The 17,945-nt window shown below is 40.5% G+C and overlaps 1 protein-coding gene across 3 annotated transcripts in view; it reads left to right on the plus strand.

Moving 5' to 3' along the window:
- The window catches only part of USP25 (ubiquitin specific peptidase 25), a 528,720-nt gene extending 511,107 nt beyond the window's left edge, over positions 1 to 17,613 (plus strand). For all 3 annotated transcript variants that reach the window (XM_078658355.1, XM_078658353.1, XM_078658354.1), the window contains one exon: positions 17,024 to 17,613. In XM_078658355.1, coding sequence (XP_078514481.1) covers positions 17,024 to 17,196 — 173 coding nt within the window. In that variant the 3' untranslated portion in view covers positions 17,197 to 17,613. The remainder of the gene's footprint in view (positions 1 to 17,023) is intronic.
- Positions 17,614 to 17,945: the final 332 nt, after the last annotated feature.

Genomic DNA, 17,945 nt, shown 5'->3' on the forward strand with positions numbered 1-17,945 from the left:
TAACAGAAACATGGCTTAGTTTCCTTTTCTGACGCACAATATTTTAAGGTTTACAGGCAACCAGGATAATCTATAAATTCACCCATCCCATGTGATACTGGACTAACAGAAATTTTAGTCCAGTGTACATCCCTCTGGCAAAGCATGAGCTTACTGTCACCCTTTCTCAGATAATTGGAAATCAAAGCTATTGTTTGAAGTGTGTATGATACAGCAGTCTGTTGTATTGGTAAATTGGTGTGGTACTGATTGAACAAGTCACTCATATGCATATGTTTACACTTGTGATTTCTCCACTGTAAACTCTACCACAAGGGCACCTCAGTCAGTATTCCACAGAATCAGCATAGCATATAGCTTAGTTATAAAGGTTAGTTTTAATCTTTCTGGAAGTGTTGTGTTTAATCACCATTTGTTCCATTGTTTCCTTTGACTCCCTGAAGGATAGGGGGCTGGAGAATACTTAAATAGTTCACTGTGTGCAGACTTTTCTGTGTGTGTGTTATAATATAGTGAGCATTTTTGCTATATTAGGACCAAGTTGGTTCTTTCTATCACTCTTAAGAGCAAATATTGGACTCTGCTATTGAAACCATATCTTAGTAGACCGAGGATATCTAATTATGTCACCATGTTTAATTTGTGCCCATGAAACACTGTAGAGGCTGACCAAACGCAGAAGACTGGACCACGTGTACTAAACCTTTTTGATCGGGGTGTTGTGGGTGGGTATTGATTGTTCCTGTTGCACGTGTTCAAGGTTTATAATGATTTACTTTGGATATGCAGTGACACACTGTATGCATGTTGAGTCCTCTGCACCGCTGCTCCATTGCATGAGATCATATTTAGGTGAGGCTCGTGCTTGTGTGGATTTTTCAGCATTATTTTCATTTGCCTTTGCTTGCGTCTTTAAAAGAAGACCGAGCGCAATTGGGTAAAGGCGGGCACATGTCCCGCCTTTCTCAGCCAATGTAACTGCGCACGGCCTAATGCTTGTGGTTACACGCACGGGCGACATCTGTGTTCATTTATTGTACCCAGCCGTGGGCCACGATAATTGAAAACAGATGGGCTGCTTGCTCTCCCAAGTGCCCGCACCACTCGCCACAGTTTGTTTCTATGTCTGTTTAAGCAAAGCCATGTTTACATACCCCATCAGTCAGATCCAGTGATCTTCAGTAAACAAATGTCTTTATTCTAAAATTCAAATAACACCCTCTGCAGAAAGTGTTAACCCTTAATGCCATGGGCAGGGGACAAACACATATTTGACCTCAAATAGGCCTATGTGCCCGTGTGACAACCACCTTTTTTAGGGTGAAGTTAAGTGGCATGATTCAAGCACGATTAAGGCCTTACGCGGTACACCCAGCTGTGTCAAGGAGATGGACACTGTCCCCTGGAAGCCAGAAAATCGGAGTAATGTGAGCTTCTGCTGTGACCCACAAGGCCGGTGTGGTGGGGTGTGTACTGGGGCGGGGTTAATCCCTGGAAGGGTGTTACTGTACACACAGGGAGCCGCCATGACAGCTGGTGTCCTAAACAGTCCGCGCGCAGTTGTACGGGCCAAACCTTTTAGTGAGAAAATCAAACAAACGAGTTTTCCTGGTTGCAGGAGAAGCTGCAGCAGGACAAGGGCATCAGGGCTCATCATGGAGCCGGGATCTCAGACACCCCTTGCTTCAGAGCAGGGTGTGACTCCATGACAGTAGCCCCGGCTCAAGCCAGCGGTCTGTTACCTCAGAAGGATGCTGTTCGAACCAATAAAAAGTCCACGGATGTCACACACCCGTGCTGCCCCGCCAGAGCACAGCTGAAGGCATGCTGCTCTGGGATTCTTGGTTACTTTAAAAAATACACTTTCTTGTACATACATCTTTGTTATTGATTTTTAATGAGAGCAGGCAAGGCTAGTTCAGGCGTTAGAGCGTTGTATTGAATTCCTCAGCATAACATGACAGATACGTTGGCAGGTACATGCGCCAGATGAAAAAGAGTACATTTGGACTACCATAAGTGGTTACAACTTGATAAGAGCATACTTAATGTGAAACAATAGCCATACCACAATGACCTAATATGGAATCTTTATGGAATCTTAGGGCTTATTCGTCCATTACTATTGCCTCGCAGCGCTATATGAAACAAGCATTGGCATAGCCAATAGGTCTCGCTTTTGGGACCTTATGAGTATTTAGTTATGCAGCACAGTATCCTTGGTACAACAACATCAACTGTTGCGTGTCAAAACACTTATAAGCTCCCAAAGGCAAGACCTATTGGCTATGTCAATGCTTGTTTTGATTTATGTTCTTAGGCTTCACAATATTTCGTCTATTGTCTTAGTTTGGTACTCTCCTTTATCTCCTCTTGTAATATCTTTCCTCGCTTTTCCAGCAGGTTTTCTTACCCTCTTGGACATGGTTTAATTCAATGGTTGTACAGCTTGCTTGATGAGGACAGTTTCTGGCTGCATAATGCACTGTTTTCCTGGTTTGATTTCTAGCAGACTTTTTTTGGTAATCGTTCTGTTGAAACATTCTGCTTTCCCTCCCTAAAACAGCTCACACTTACTACTTCAGTTATGGTCTTGCACTGAGGTAAACAAAAAGTTAATATTGTAAATGATTGAACCAATAATTACTTGGGATCACATGACTGCTTTTTAGGGCTCGCCTGTCAATGTGCTTGCGCATTGAGCTTGCGAGAATATAGGGGCTTATCCACAGCTTAAACAAACTGGCGATTTCATGCTGTGCCCGTGAAAAGCAAGCTCAATGCGCAAGCGCATTGACATAAAAGCTCGTGCACATCAAAGCCAGCCATCTGTTCCCCAGCTCCTCCCTCCTCCCCTAATTATTCACGGCCGGCCGGCCGTACTTTCACTTTCACGTCCGCCAGGGCGTGTCTCTCGTTTCTGCCGCGCTGCTCCAATGCTTGTTTAAGTAACATTTGTTCAGGCTTGGGAGGTTTAATGTTTACACACCCATGGACTATACAATGTAAGGCTAAATAAACAAATTACTCATCAAGCTGACTCCGGAGTAATCCTTACAGCCATGCACCTTTTAGTACTCCCTTCCCTTTGTTTCCATCCCGTCAGCGATTTCGTGTAGATGTGCTATCCCAGAAGCGCTCTGACATTTCTATGTATACACTCCACTGACCCCAGCTCAGTAACAAGACCCTACACTGCGTTCCTTCTTAAAAAGTTGGGAGATCTTGTCTCAGATTATTGAAACTCCCTATCCGAGATGCACAAACTCAGAAAAGGAGATTTTGTTGATGGAGCGATTGCTGAAAAGCGGGGACGAAAGATTACATAAACTACGTAGTTAAGGTTGCAAGTTGGAACAGAAAGCTATAAGCGCTGATACTGCACATTCTGATTTGCCAAAGAATGAAACAACGCTATTGGTTAGAAATAGTTGGGATTTTGTGATTGGACAAAACTGGTGACGACAAAAATGTGTGTTGAACACGTTGAACGTCGCACGCTACACGTCTCCTCGCTACACATCCACTTTGGCCAATCAGCTTGCCGCTTTGCCTCGGGCACATCTGATTGAAAAGGTCGCAATTTTGCGGTGGTATCGGATATAATGCAGGTCAGTACCTGGAGATTTGAGGTTAAGTTTGCGCTAACACTCATGCGGAATGACAATTTCCCACGCGGTTGTCGTACGCCCTTCTCCAGCCCGAACTGTTCAGTCTTGTAAGTCTGTGCCTTTGTATGGAAAGTCGTGCTTGATTTCCGCGCTTAGTATCTTGGGATGTGTAGTTCTGCTGTATTTATGTACTAACTGTACTCTCCAATATAGAAAACCCAATGAATTTGAGTGTTGATACACAGTATCGTTCTGGTTACACAAATTGCTATCAAATCCCACTAGAGCACACACGAACACTTACCTCCCTTTGGAAAGCCAGGGCATATGTTACATGTGAAAAAATGTCCCGATGGGCACCGGATAGCAGGCAAATCTGGGACTTTATCTGCAACTCCCGGAAGATGAGACTCTTTTATTGGGTTTACTTTATCCTTAGTAGCCCTTATTCAAATGCTTTGTATGTGAAAGGTATTTGTGCTCCTAAAAGCATTGTAGGCTTTGTGATTACTGCTGATGATCTCAAGTTTCACTTATAAATTAGGGTCGCACGTTTAGCGACCTTAATGAAATCCCACACACACACACAGCAGGCTGGATCTCAACAGGACTATAACCAGATCTGTAGTTACAAATGCCGATCTGCACCCGACAGCATTAGAGTCCTCTCAGGGTCGGATTGGGATTGAAAATCGGCCCGTGCACACAAAAAAAAATCGGCCCCCATTTGCATAATTCCTTTCCTCAAATCACTGCTTCAGCGTAATTACATTAAAAAGGAGGGGGGGGGTTAAAAAAATGCACGCCTTTGTTTACACTAGTGAAACACACCTGAAAACAAGTGAGGCCACTTCTACTGAGGCCCTGGGTTAATGTATGCACATACTGAGCGGGGCAGGGGGCCTCAGTATTGTAATGCCAAAGTATTGGCATTGTAAATGACAAAGCTATTAATTTCACAATTTTCAAAACCAACACATAAATAAAAAATGTGTCTTTTACAATGCCAATAGGTCAAACTTTCCTAATGCGAGACCTATTGCATTGCAAATGCTTGTTTATTTTTACATACTTTTTTTTTTTGTGGAGTTTTATATAGCGCGAACTAGACCCGAACCGAATCAGGTATCAGAGCGCTTTACATAGCACAAGTTAAGTTTTTTTTTGTTGTTTTTTTTACATGAGGACTCATTTTTAGGCACGGGGAGATTGTGATTTGCCCAGAATCACAGGAGGTTTTGGTGTTGTTACCGAGACTCGAACCCAGATCCTCAGGTCCGTGGTCGAGCGCCTTAGCCGTTAGGCCAGCTCCTCTCCCCTAACAAAAAACTTTGTTTTTGCCCACTATGCCACTCCAGGTAGAGACCAGTAATAGGCAAACCAACTTTGATCCTGCTTAACTAGGATCAGAACTGCATGGCCTAGTCCCCTCTAGATTGTAACACAGTCAACCTCAAACACTTTTGGTTGCTTGCGATTCCTTCTGAAAGGTGTCTGGTCTGCCAATCTGAAAGAGACTATTATCATATGGATTCCTCACCTTAGCATTACCCCCAGGCGTCAGACTGGATCCTTTTTCTTTAGCAGTTCCCCTGCGCGTCGGCAAGGTTCTTCGTTGGTGTCGTGGTCACCGGAATGACGTTGCGGTATCTACTTAGACACCACCTTTGCGCGCTGACATCAGTTCTTCCTTTTTCTGCGCCAGCCAGAGCAGATCCGGAGAGAGCGGTACCTTGAGTCGTTTTTTGACTCTCCTTTTTGCGACATCTTTTCGAGTCGTTTAACTCCTGGTGTACATAGGGATGTCCCGTCCTCGAACCGGCTTCATGGCTTGCGATTCCTGTCGCAAATTGATGTTGGTTATGGACCTGCACCTCATGTGCCTTTTGGTGTGACCCGAAGGACTGAACCCGAAGCCTTTGCACGAGCGGTCCCCGAAGCTTCTCATGGCCCGGCAGTCCGCTCCGCTCGAGGTCCTGGTCAAGTGGGGGGGTCACCGGACCGGTAACAGAGCCAACACTACCACTCATCATCGAAGTGTTAGTTTTCGGGTAAGTCGAAGCACAAAAAGAAGGCAAAGAAGCATTGTTGCTCTTTGCTTTCTCCCCGTCCATTGGCTGACGCGAAGCTGGTTACGGAAGATAGTCGTCTGACTCTGCCCGCTGAGCCTGCTGGGTTGACCCGGTCCTCCCTTCCTTCCTGGGTGCCGGCGTGACCCCTGCCCAACGTTGCCCCACTGAGTCTTTACTAGAAGCTGGGGATCCCTGCCTAAGTATTTTCGACAGTGTCAACCTCAAAACAATGTCAAAATTCAAAAAGAGGCATTCATAAAAAAAATACAAAAAATGATGAAATATTTTATTTAATTTATTAATATAAATTGGAAGGTTGTAGCTTTACTAAATTCAAATGAGGCCACTCAGCATCCATTATAAATTCTGTATATTAGGAAAAGTCCTTATTGTGCGCCAATCCTGATAAGAGCAAATGTGTTTGTTTTTTTCTTTCTTGAATGGAAAGTGTCGGAAGAGTGCTGCAAAAGTGCACATTTTCAAGTGAAGAGCCTGTTCTGGCTGATGTACGGCCTAAACAGCATTAGAAAAATGTGAAACTGTCCTCCACATCTCAGTGTACACCCATTATGTCTAAGGGCATTATGGCTCAGCAGGGTCAGTTCGAACTGACCCTGCCCTTTCCTAATATACACAGTGAGCTGCCAGTCTGCTAGTGCAACTGTTACAAAGATAGAACTTGTATTTTCATAGGTGCATCTCTCCACTTTGGATGCCCTGAAGAAGCCCGCCACGGGTGAAACGTGTTGGCTGTATTTGCCCAAATATTTGAAATAAAGGATCAGAAATCGACCTCCTCTTGTTCAAAGTGTCTGTGTTCAGCATTAGTGCTGTATATACTCTGAATATATGTTTACGTTGCATTTCAGAGCCTTCTGTTCGATGCTTAATATTTGTGGTCTAATGGTGGCAAACCATGTTCTGAGGTGGGTAATTGTAAACCATTTGGTGTCCTATTTGAGGAATTAAGACTAACGAGTCGGTGCATTTGTATAATCCCCTGTCCATCATTGTTCGTCTAATTTAAATAAGACATCATGTCCTTAAGCAGTGATGAGTGCTGACACCACTCTTCTTTATTTTATACTATGCCGATATGCGGGTATCCCCAATTTCAACAAGAAATGTTTTACAGAAGGTGGGTGCCAATGAGCCAAGAATAATTATTGCATAGATTTTGATCAATATCGAGGTTTTGGCAAGATAAGCAGGCACATCCTATTAATTCAGTGAGTCCCATGGTTTCTTCCCTCATCTGTTTTTACAGCCAAATACATCCCAGTGGTTTCAGATGGCGCCATTGTGTTAAATGAATTAAGCCGAAAGCTAGTAAAGTTAATGAACAAACTCTACTGATGCATTTTTCTTTTACTGAACTCCATCTCAAATTTGACTGGGATTCATCTTCATCAGTATGACTTACATCATTGATGAGCAATGTTTGAGCTGCTGCCACTGAAGACTCACAGAAAATGCTGTTATGGAAAGAGCTAACCCAAAATAACCCTGGAGACTCTTCCAGCTGTTCATCAAACCTTGATAGAACTTTAGCCAGACCTGAACTCATGGAAGACTTTATTTGTACTAATGTAATACTTATTTTACAGGGTGGAATATGGGACAACCTGGACAGATTTAATGACCCAATTCACATTAGAGACATATGCAACGTTAAAGCTGCAACTTAATCTGCATCTCACCTAAAAACCGTAGAAGGTTGACATGTATGATTTTCGCTTTAACTTCTACTCTTGCAAATGTACAGGCACATTGGCAAAATAGTGTAAAGCACAAATGTTACTGTGGTGTATGGTAAAGCTTAAACTATCTCTCACCTGATCTGTATCTATAACTGATTAATAATATGCAAAGAAAGTTTGTTGCAACCCATTTTTTTCGGAGACTGCAGGCCAACACAAAAAAGCAATTTATTGTTTCATGCTTCCCTTTTACACACAATATCATGTGCAGTCCTTAGAAGAGATCGGATTGGTTGAGACAGCCCCAGTCAGTTTCTCTTGGTGCTCGCCTGTATTGGTTTTTTTTTTTTATACCTTTATGGCGTAATTTGCCCAATTAGATGTTCTATTATCCTCTAAAGTTCTATATTCAATGAGATATCCCAGGCAACATTCTAGATGGGGCCCATTTCCACGGTTGTTGACTAGCCTATGGGGCGATAGACACTGTATGCATAAGGAGAGACTATCATATACTTTTAGTGATTATGGAGTTATCTCCGATCAAAAAAATAACACAATTCTATATACATATTGCTTTGTGTGATTTCTAATGCAGTCTTTTGTATATCTGGGATTGACTACTGTGATAGTTTTAAAAAATCTACCGTAGATTTAAGAAAATTGCAGTGTCTGGGTTGTAAGGTCTGCTTCACTGGTGCTCTACCCTTCAGGGGTCACTTTGTTTAGATTCTTGAGAATTCCGTGCCAAGTTTGATAGTCAGGGTTGTGTGTATATTAATGCTCTCCCGGACTGTAATATCACAGAAGCTCAGTCTTGAGATATTTAGCTGTTGGTTTATGGTTATATCAAAGCATCTTTGTACCTATCCCCTTTGATAGCATGAGCCAGGTATTCTCAGTTGCTTCCTGATTTAGAGAACAAAAATAAACACTTGGGGACAACTTAGAGACACAGAGGTACAGAAAAGGAAGCCTTGTCCTGCAGAATCATGCCGTGGGCATCTTTTCTTTAAATCTTTTTATAAATCAAAGCATTGCACCACATAATTTGCTCAAAAGCGTTGCATGTAGGAGACGCGCGAGCGCGTCAACCAAGATGGCCGCCGCCACCGGAGCTCCGTGATTCCAAGGAGCTTTCAGCTTAATTTAACGACGAATTCCTGCAATTAACCCGGCGAAAACACCAGTGCTTGCCTCCTGAAGCCTCTCCTCACCTGTGAGTGCTTTTTCTTGCGATTTTGGTCGACGGGAGTTTTCCCCTCACCTCCCATGCTTCTGCTCCACACTGCTCCTCGAGGTCCTGCCGAGATTCTGAGCCTGGGGGCGGAGAGCTAATTAAGAAAGAGGCTGGCTTGGGCCTAGCTCTGCCTACAGCTCTGTTTAGCTGCTGCACCTGGGTTTTTTCAGCGCTTGAGGAACGGGTGTGCGTTTCCTTGTCTTTATGTATGTTGGTTGTTTGTACCTTTCTCTCTCTTTTTTGTTTCTCCCTTTCCTATTTTTCAATCAGAGTTACTCTCTTAACCTGTCCTATCTTGCCTTCTTCTTGTTTCCATTTCTTTCTTTTCCTTCTATTCTATCCTAATGGCTAATGTTCATAATATTAAAATTGTTTCTCTTAATGTAAAAGGTTTACGACATCCAGTAAAACGTTTAAAAATTTTAGATTATTTAGGTTCTTCTAAGGCTGACATCTGTTTTCTCCAAGAGACACATGTTGATGATAAAGTTTTAAGTTATATGAACAAAAAATGGGTGGACTCAATTGTCTCTTCTCCTGCTGCAGGTAAAAAGAATGGGGTCGCTATTTTCTTTGCCAAAAGGTTGCATTGTCAGGTATTGCATAAGATCTCAGACTCTGATGGCAGATATATTATAGCTAAAGTTAAACTTCATGACTCTGTTTTCTTTTTGATTAATGTTTATGGCCCTACGTTAGAGGATCCTGTTTTTTGGTCAACTGTTACGTCTGAAGTTTTAAAGTTGGGAAATGCTCCATTGATTTTTGGTGGTGATTTCAATATTTTTGTGGATCCCCTATTAGATAGAATGTCTACATCTAAATTTCGGCCGTCTAAGACTTTTCATGCCTTTAAGACTTTTCTTCAAACCACCAAGTTAGCTGACATTTGGCGATTATATCACCCAACTGGTAAAGAATTTTCCTTTTTCTCCAATCCTCATAATTCCCATTCCAGAATAGATTTTTTCCTTTCTCCTTCCCTTGTTCAATTTGCAAATAATCCTACCATTGGTGCCATAGACATTTCAGATCACGCTATGATTTCTTTTGTTTTGAATGTATCCTCTTCCTTTACTAAACAGTCCAGATGGCGCATGAATTCCGACATTGTTCTTAATGATACTCATAAACCCCAAATACTTCAGGCTATTCAGGATTATTTCACTTTCAATTCAGAAGGTTCTACCTCTATTACCACTCGATGGGATGCATTTAAAGCCTGTATTAGGGGTACCACTATTTCTATCATGGCTCATGAAAATAAGAAGTTTAATTCACAGGTTAAATCCTTAGAGAAACAAATAGCTCATTTTGAGCGTTTATTTATTTCATCTAATGATCCCCAATATAAAGTAAAATTACAAAAGCTAAGGTATGAATGTAATGCTATTCTCAGCACTAGAGCCGGTATACAACTCTCTAAATCCAATGCTAAATTTCGTTTCAACTCCAATAAATCTGGCAGACTTTTGGCTAATTATTTACGTATTAAACGAGATAAAACTCAGATCACTTCCATTAAATGCCCTCAGGGAAACATTGCTTTTTCCCATAATGAGATTGCTAAAGAGTTTTTGAATTTTTATTCCACTGTGATGATACTTTAATTGATTCCTTTTTACAACATTCGGCCTTACCTCACATTTCTTCCTCTGATAAACTTAAGTTAGATTTACCCATCACTAAGGAAGAAATTCTCACGGCCATTAAATCACTTCCAAAGAAAAAATCCCCTGGTCCTGATGGTATCCCTGCCGAATTTTATAAAGAGTTTCAACATCACCTTTTACCTTTTTTGAGCCAGATTTTTTCTCATTTTTCTTTATCAGGTACCATTTCGGGTTCTTTCTCTGAGGCCTTAATTGTTGTACTTCCCAAACCTGATAAAGACCCTACCCTTGTTGCTAATTATAGGCCCATTTCATTGATTAATCAAGATTGTAAACTATATGCCAAAATTATCGCTTCCAGGTTAGCACCTATTCTGCACTCAATCATTCACCCTGACCAATCTGGTGTTATGAAAAATCGATATTCTGCTAATAATACGAGAACGTTATTGCATGTTATTGAACAAAGCTCCACTATCCTTAGGCCTGCTGGTGTTATGGCATTAGATGCTGAAAAAGCGTTTGATAAAATCCATTGGCAATTTCTATTTAAAACTCTGTTATCTTTTAATTTTGGCCCCTCCTTTATTCGTATGATTTCTGCTTTATACTATGCTCCCACAGCTCGATTATTTATTAATGGCCAGATTACTAACCAATTTTCCCTTTTCAGAGGAACCCGTCATGGTTGTCCCCTCTCCCCTCTTTGTTTTTACTTGGAATAGAGCCATTTCTTAATTACATTCGAAAATGTGATAACATTCAGGGAATCAATATCAATGATATTACTGTTAAAACTTTAGCATATGCTGATGATGTGTTGTTATTTATTAGTAATCCTGTTTCCTCTGTTCCTTTTTTACTTGATATTATTTCTCAATATTCTACTGTGTCAGGTTATAAGTTAAATGTTACTAAAACTGAATTTTTTCCACTAAATATGTTATGTACTTCTGATATGCTACCCTCTCCAGATATTGTTTGGCAAAAGAGTAAATTGAAATACCTTGGAATACTATTTTCATCGTCCCTTCATGCTACTTTAAAATTAAATTGTGATTTCCTCCTAGAATATATTAAACAAAAAACATCCAAATGGTCCTCCCTTCATCTTTCTTGGTGGGGGAGAATGGAATCTATTAAAATGACTATTGCACCTAAAATATTTTACTCTCTCGCAATGATCCCGACTCAATTTCCACTCAAATTTTATAAAGATGTTGACAAACTTTTATCGAAATTTTTATGGAATAATAAGCCTCCTCGTATTGCTTATAAAAAATTAAAAATCCCCAAATGTCATATTGGTTTTGCCCTACCTGATTTCCTGTTGTATCATAAAGCGTTTATCCTTAAACAGAGTTCGTTATGGTTTAATATATCTTCTATGCTTATTCCCCCTATTTGGTTTCATATTGAGACTTCCCTCGTTAAACCGTTTCCTTTATTATCCCTGTTAACCATGTCTCCCGTATCTAAAATAGTACATTCTTCTTCCATTATTAAATCATCAAGATTAATTTTTAATGATTTAGATTCCAATTTTGAATCCCCCTTACTTTCTACAGTACTTTTGTCCTTGTGGCATAGTGCCTTGATAAAATTAAATAGGAATATCTCCTTTTGGTCTTCCTGGATTACTAAAGGTATTTTTTATTTTGGAGATGTTTTCATGGATGATGAGTTTATTCCATTTATTCAACTCCAATCAAAATTTAATCTGCCTTTATCTGATCTGTCAAAATATCAATTTCTCTGTAATTCTATTTTAGATTCCTTCCCCAATGGTATTCCTTCAAAAATGACAGCTGATTTTATGCTTTATGTTAAAACTGTTTCTTTATCTTCTAAAGCGGTGTCTGTATTCTATAAAAAAACTCACTGTATCCTTAGGTTCCAATGTTGATACAATTTCTACTTTCCGGAATAATGAGTTATCTTTATCACTGCCAAATGATTTCTGGTCTTTAATTTGGTCCCTTTCCATTTCTGGATGTTTACCAGTATCTATTTATCAAACTAATGCTTATATTTTGTTTAATTCCTTATGGACACCATTACGTTTATTTAAAGCTCACTTATTACCATCTAATCTATGTTGGCATTGCAATTCACATCCTGGTTCCTTACGTCATATGTTATTTGATTGTCCGACTATTTTAAAATTTTGGTCTGAAGTATGGAACGTGATACAGAAAATGTTGCCTATTTCTGACTTACCCTCTTATAATTTAGTTATCTGTAAATCTGTTGCTCTGAGTGTACCCCTTGACGATATTGAAGCAAAATTATTAAATTTTCTGGTATCGGCTGCGTTAAAATCCATCACTTTTTGTTGGAAGGATGTTTCTTCCCTTTCAGTTCATGCTTGGTGGTCCTGGATAATTTTTACAAGGTGTTCCTCATAATTCGTCGACTTTTCAATCTTTTTGGTCTCCTATTGATTCATATGTACAGTTCTAATTATTGTTGTTTTATTGCTAATATAGTGTTGGTAACTCTACTTATTTAAGTATTTATGCTATGAAATGTATCATTACCTTTCCCTTCTCCCATCCCATTCCCTCCTTTCCCTTTCTTCTGTTTTCCTTTAATTGACAAATTATTTTCTGGCGATGAATTTTATTGTTGACTGTAATTTTTATGATTATTCTTTTTCGCTTCTTTGTATTTTAATGAATTCATTCAACTTTTTTTTGTATGTCTTTATGTACTTCTCCTTTCTTGAAAATTCAATAAAAAAATTTACTGAACTAAAAAGAAAAAAAAGAAAGAAAAAAAAAAAGCGTTGCATGTTTAACATTGCCCAAAAGGGAATAAATAAATATTAAACTAAACACTCTATGACTAATATATTTGAGAAGCATGTAGTTAGGCCTTGTTCGAATGCAGAAATATCTGCACACGTTAATATAACTCAAATTAAAACCTTCCAAAATTGGGACTGATTCAATGGGGGGGGGGGGAGAAAAATCTATTGTATTCTTTCAGTTTCTGTTAACATCATTCATGCACTGTGCATTATTAAGTTGTTTAGTGATGTAGCAAATACACACGTAAATTATTGCCAAAATTCCTAGCCACAAATTTCCGCACCTCATCAATTTGATTAAAAACATTAATTAAGTCCATATTAACTGGGTCTGACTCTGCCGACCCACTTGCACAAGTCGTAGTCTACAACAAAAAAATCAGCTATCTTTTGTCTCCATAGGGAGAAGAGACAGGGGTGCCCCTTGTCCCCCCTGTTATTCATGCTCACACTAGAACACCTAGCTTGTTGGATCCGGAGGGACACTATAATTCGAGGGTTACGCTGGACGGAGGGCTGAGAGGACCGTATATCGCTCTATGCAGCCAATATTTTGCTGTCCCTTGCCTCCCCAAAGAGATCCCTGCATAGGGCTCTTAACATCTTTACTAATTTTGGTACATACTCCGGGTACACTATGAATTGGTCCAAATCACTCATTTTTGTATTAAAGGGAAGACCACCAACCTTGCCAAAAGAATATCATATTTCAATTGCTACGGGGGGTTTAAATATCTATGAATCTTTATTACTAAGTACCCCAAATTATTTTATGCATCTTACTTGTTGCCACCACTACAGCAGCTGAGGGGTTATGTGGAGCACTGGAAGTCTCTTCCACTGTCGCTTTTGGGCAGAGCCGCACTTTTTAAAATGATGTTGCTGCCTTGTTTTTTGTACATTCTTCAGAACTCGCATGCTCTTGTCCCCACCTAGTACTTTAGAATAGTGGAAGCTTTGGGAAATAGTACACCACCAATGTCATTCTCAAAACTTGTGAAAGGCTGATATGGCAGGGGAATTAGTTTACCAAATATTAAAAAGTACTACTGGGCGGCACAACTAGCGGCCATAAATCACAGCATATATCGACCCCAGAATGATCCGTGGTATCCCATGGACAGATGGCTACTCCCTAGTAGCAATCACACATGGGCATTGTATTCAAAGCCCGCGAACTTTCACCTGACTGGTCCCACAAAGCACTCCGTACAGGTGTGGCATTCGGTCCAAAGGAGCATGGAATGGGCAAATACTATAACACAGACCACCCACCCATGTGGTACAGAAAAATAGGGCTCCCTCTAGAGAACAAAGGGATTTGATAAATGGGCTACAATAGGGATTTCTTAGGTTGGTGACCTCTGGTTAAAGGGAGGGGGGTGCCCTTCCCAGCCCTCCAGCAGAATTACGAATTAGCTGACACTGAGAGGTTCCGATACATGTATGTGCGGCACGCTCTCCAACCGGTGATTCCATAAGGAGAAACCCCTCCTGAGGCCTCTCCTCTTGAGGATAGGCTCCTGGACGGATACATGCCCAAGAAGGCAATGGGAGGGGGGCGCTTCCATTTCAATTACATATTTTTTTTAAACTCCGGCCCCTGGGGCTGAAATCAGCCCGGTAGGGCCCACTATTTTTTATGAATCCTGTTTTTTTAAAAAGGGGCAAGTCCTGGGGGATGGGGTCCCTGGGGCCCAAAATGGTCCAGGGAAGGGGGTCACAATTGTGTTTTTAAAACGCTTGAGTGTTAAAATATATACCAAGATGTATTGGTGAATCAGTGGATGTGCGAGTGCCTTAGTGGATCATTCAGTGGGTGCCTGACTAACTGTATGTGAGTGATTAGGTATCTCAGTGAATTTATGGGTGAGTGATTAGGTTGTGTGAATGTCTGCATCTGTGTGTCAGTTGGTGTCTAAGTGCCTGTATGGGTGTATGAGTGGGTGTGTGAGTTTCTGAATGGGTGAATGATTGGTTGTTTGAGTTCCTCTATTTGTGTCTGAGTGCCTGTATGGGTGTATGTGAGTGTGTATGGCTGTGTCGGTGAGTGCATTTGTCAGTGGTGTATGGGTGAGTAACTGGGTATGTGAAAGGAAGTATAGGTGAGAGATGGGGTGTATAAGTGATTGTATGGGTGAGTGAGTGACTGTGAGTGGCTGTATGGGTGAGTGTGTGCTTATCAGTGACTATAGGTGAAGTGAGTATGCGTCAGTATCTGTATGAGTAAGTCAGTGAGTGTGTAACTATATGGGTGAGTGAGTAGCTGTGTGATTGACTATATGGGTGAGTGAGTAGCTCTATTGGGACTGATTCAGTGTGTGAGTGGCTGTATGGGTTTTAGTGGATATGTCGGTATTAGTGAGTGGGTGTACGAGTGGGTGTACGAGTGGCTGTATGGGTGAGTGATTGGATGTGTTTATGAACCAGTAAGTGGCTGTGTAAGTACTGGTGTGGGTGTGTGAATGGGTTTGAGAATGATAGTGTGGAAGTTGGAGTGTGTGCATGAAAGATTATATTGGGGTGTGAGTGGGTGCGTCCGATTCTGTGGATGCCATCAGTGATGTCATTTGAAAAGTCAACAGCGATGTTATCAGTGATGTCACTGGCAGTGTCATGAGTGGTGTAATATGTGAGGTCATAAGCAGTGCATTGCAGGGGCACGAGTTACAGGTAGCTCACTAACTATAACGGCTGAATTTCCTTGGTTTATGTATGAGTGAAACCTGAGCCTAGCTAGAACGTCTCTGTAACCTTTGGTTTTTTTCAGTGAATTTCTACGGTGTGATAAGAAAATCTGTTTTTGTTTTAAAAACAACCACAAAATCTTAGAAATTCACTGAAACAAAACAAAGTTTAAAGTAACGTTTTAGTTAGGTGAATATGTTGGTGATATGAACATTTGAAACTAAAAATAAAACCACATAAATTGTACTTCTTTCAGGCCTCTGCCATACTAATAGAGCAATATCTGCAAAAGAAGCTTAGATGATGTCATCGGTGATGTCCTTTGAGATGTCATCAGTGATGTCATAGAACATATCATGAGCGATGTAATATGTGAGGTAATAAGCAGTGAATGTTCTAGTTAGCTCTGCTAACTATAACGGGTACCTTTCTGTACTTTTTTTTTTTGTTCAAAACGTTAATGTTCCCCAAGATACCCAATGTTGGCAGGCAGCCCATCGGAGCGTTCGCTCCCATGGGAGTCTGACTTCCATGGGAGCAAATTGGTCCTAGGGAAATAAAGGTCCTTGAGCCAATCAGAAAACTCAGTTTTTAAATTGTCCCTCCTTCAAGAGTCTCTCAAGCCTCTTGCAGGCCCAACCGTCCAGATATACAAATAGTTTTACCCTTCATTTCTATAAAACTACTGAACGGATTTACACCAAATCACAAAAAGCATAATCTGCGGTCTAAGATGATCTAACTTCCTGCCAAATTTTGTGTAATTCCATTCATCAGTTTTTGCTATAACCCTGCCTAAAGTAGTCTATGGAAAATGCATGGGTATTTTGGGAACACCCTTTTTTTCTTTCTCCACCCCTCCCTACCCTTCTCCCTCTCTTCCCCCCCCCCCACACTTGACAGATCACCCTGAAACTTTCAATGCACAAACTAGTCACAAAGTAGCACCTTTATTGAAATTTTCATGGAGATTCGTCAAACAGGACCAAGTTGTTGGCAACACAAAAACCCTTTTACTATGGAACTGACCTAACTATAACTACCCAGTGCGACCGCCACTGGGTAATGTGTCTGTTGATGAAGAATTACGTTAATTGCAGTTGCTGATACCTAGAGCGATGCAACATACATTGGTCATTAGTTTAAAACAATGTTCTTGAAAAAAGAATCTGACCTAGAGTCCTTATGATCAGTGTTTTCATTTTCTGTAGTTTACAGTAACAGACCCTGCTTTACTTCCTGGTAAAGGGCATAATAAAGCTTGATTGTGTTTTTTGTTTTTTACAGCGGACTTGCAAGAAAAGTTGACTGACTTCCTGCCAAAATTGCTAGATTGTTCTACGGAAATTAAAGGTTTCAATGACCCGCCAAAGCTACCTTCCTATTCGACTTATGACCTATGCGAACGATTTTCTCGCATCATGCTATCGCTAAGTCGAACTCCAGCCGATGGAAGATGAACTGCACCAGATGAAACACATTGTATAAATCTTTTAGTTCTTAACCCTTGCCTTCTTGTCAATGGGTTTGCTTGTTGCTGCTATAGTTTTTAACTTTTTTTAATTTTCATAAATGCCAGGGACAAAATGACTGTACAGACTTTTAGCCTGACCTGCAACCATAGAGCTGAGTTTCGCATGGCACTCAGATTTCTTTTATTCAGAACCAATGCAACAATACAAACGTTTTATGGCAAACTGTATTTTGCCACTTTTCTGTTACAGGGTTACCTTGCTTTTACCATACGAACATTTTTATCGCCAGCCTTTTATTCAGTCTGTGTGACTGCAACCATATTAGTTGTCCAGTGCCATGTATGTACATGGTGCTTGGTTGCCTGTAAATGACACAAAAGAATAAAGTTTTATTTATGGCTACTCCTCTTTACAATGTATTTTCTTTATTACTTATTTTGCGATACCTTTGGTAATATTTGCACTTCTAAAGTGCAGTTTTTTATGTGCCGTAGTCTATGAACTATGGGTCTGTTCTCAAATTCCCATAGAAAATCTCATTTATCCTAGGCTTTTCACATAGTAGCAGAAATCTTACTGATGATGTTATGCTTCCAATCAGTATCCACTTTTATTTTCATGGATCGAAAAGATGCTGAAAAATCTCAAGCCCACTGACTTTCCTGATGAGCTAACACATGCATGCGTGGTTAAAAAATTACAAAGTCTATTTGCACCTCTTGTCTTTTTTCTTG

The sequence above is a fragment of the Lissotriton helveticus genome, chromosome 8 (genome assembly GCF_964261635.1).
Source record: "Lissotriton helveticus chromosome 8, aLisHel1.1, whole genome shotgun sequence".
Taxonomy (NCBI): domain Eukaryota; kingdom Metazoa; phylum Chordata; class Amphibia; order Caudata; family Salamandridae; genus Lissotriton; species Lissotriton helveticus.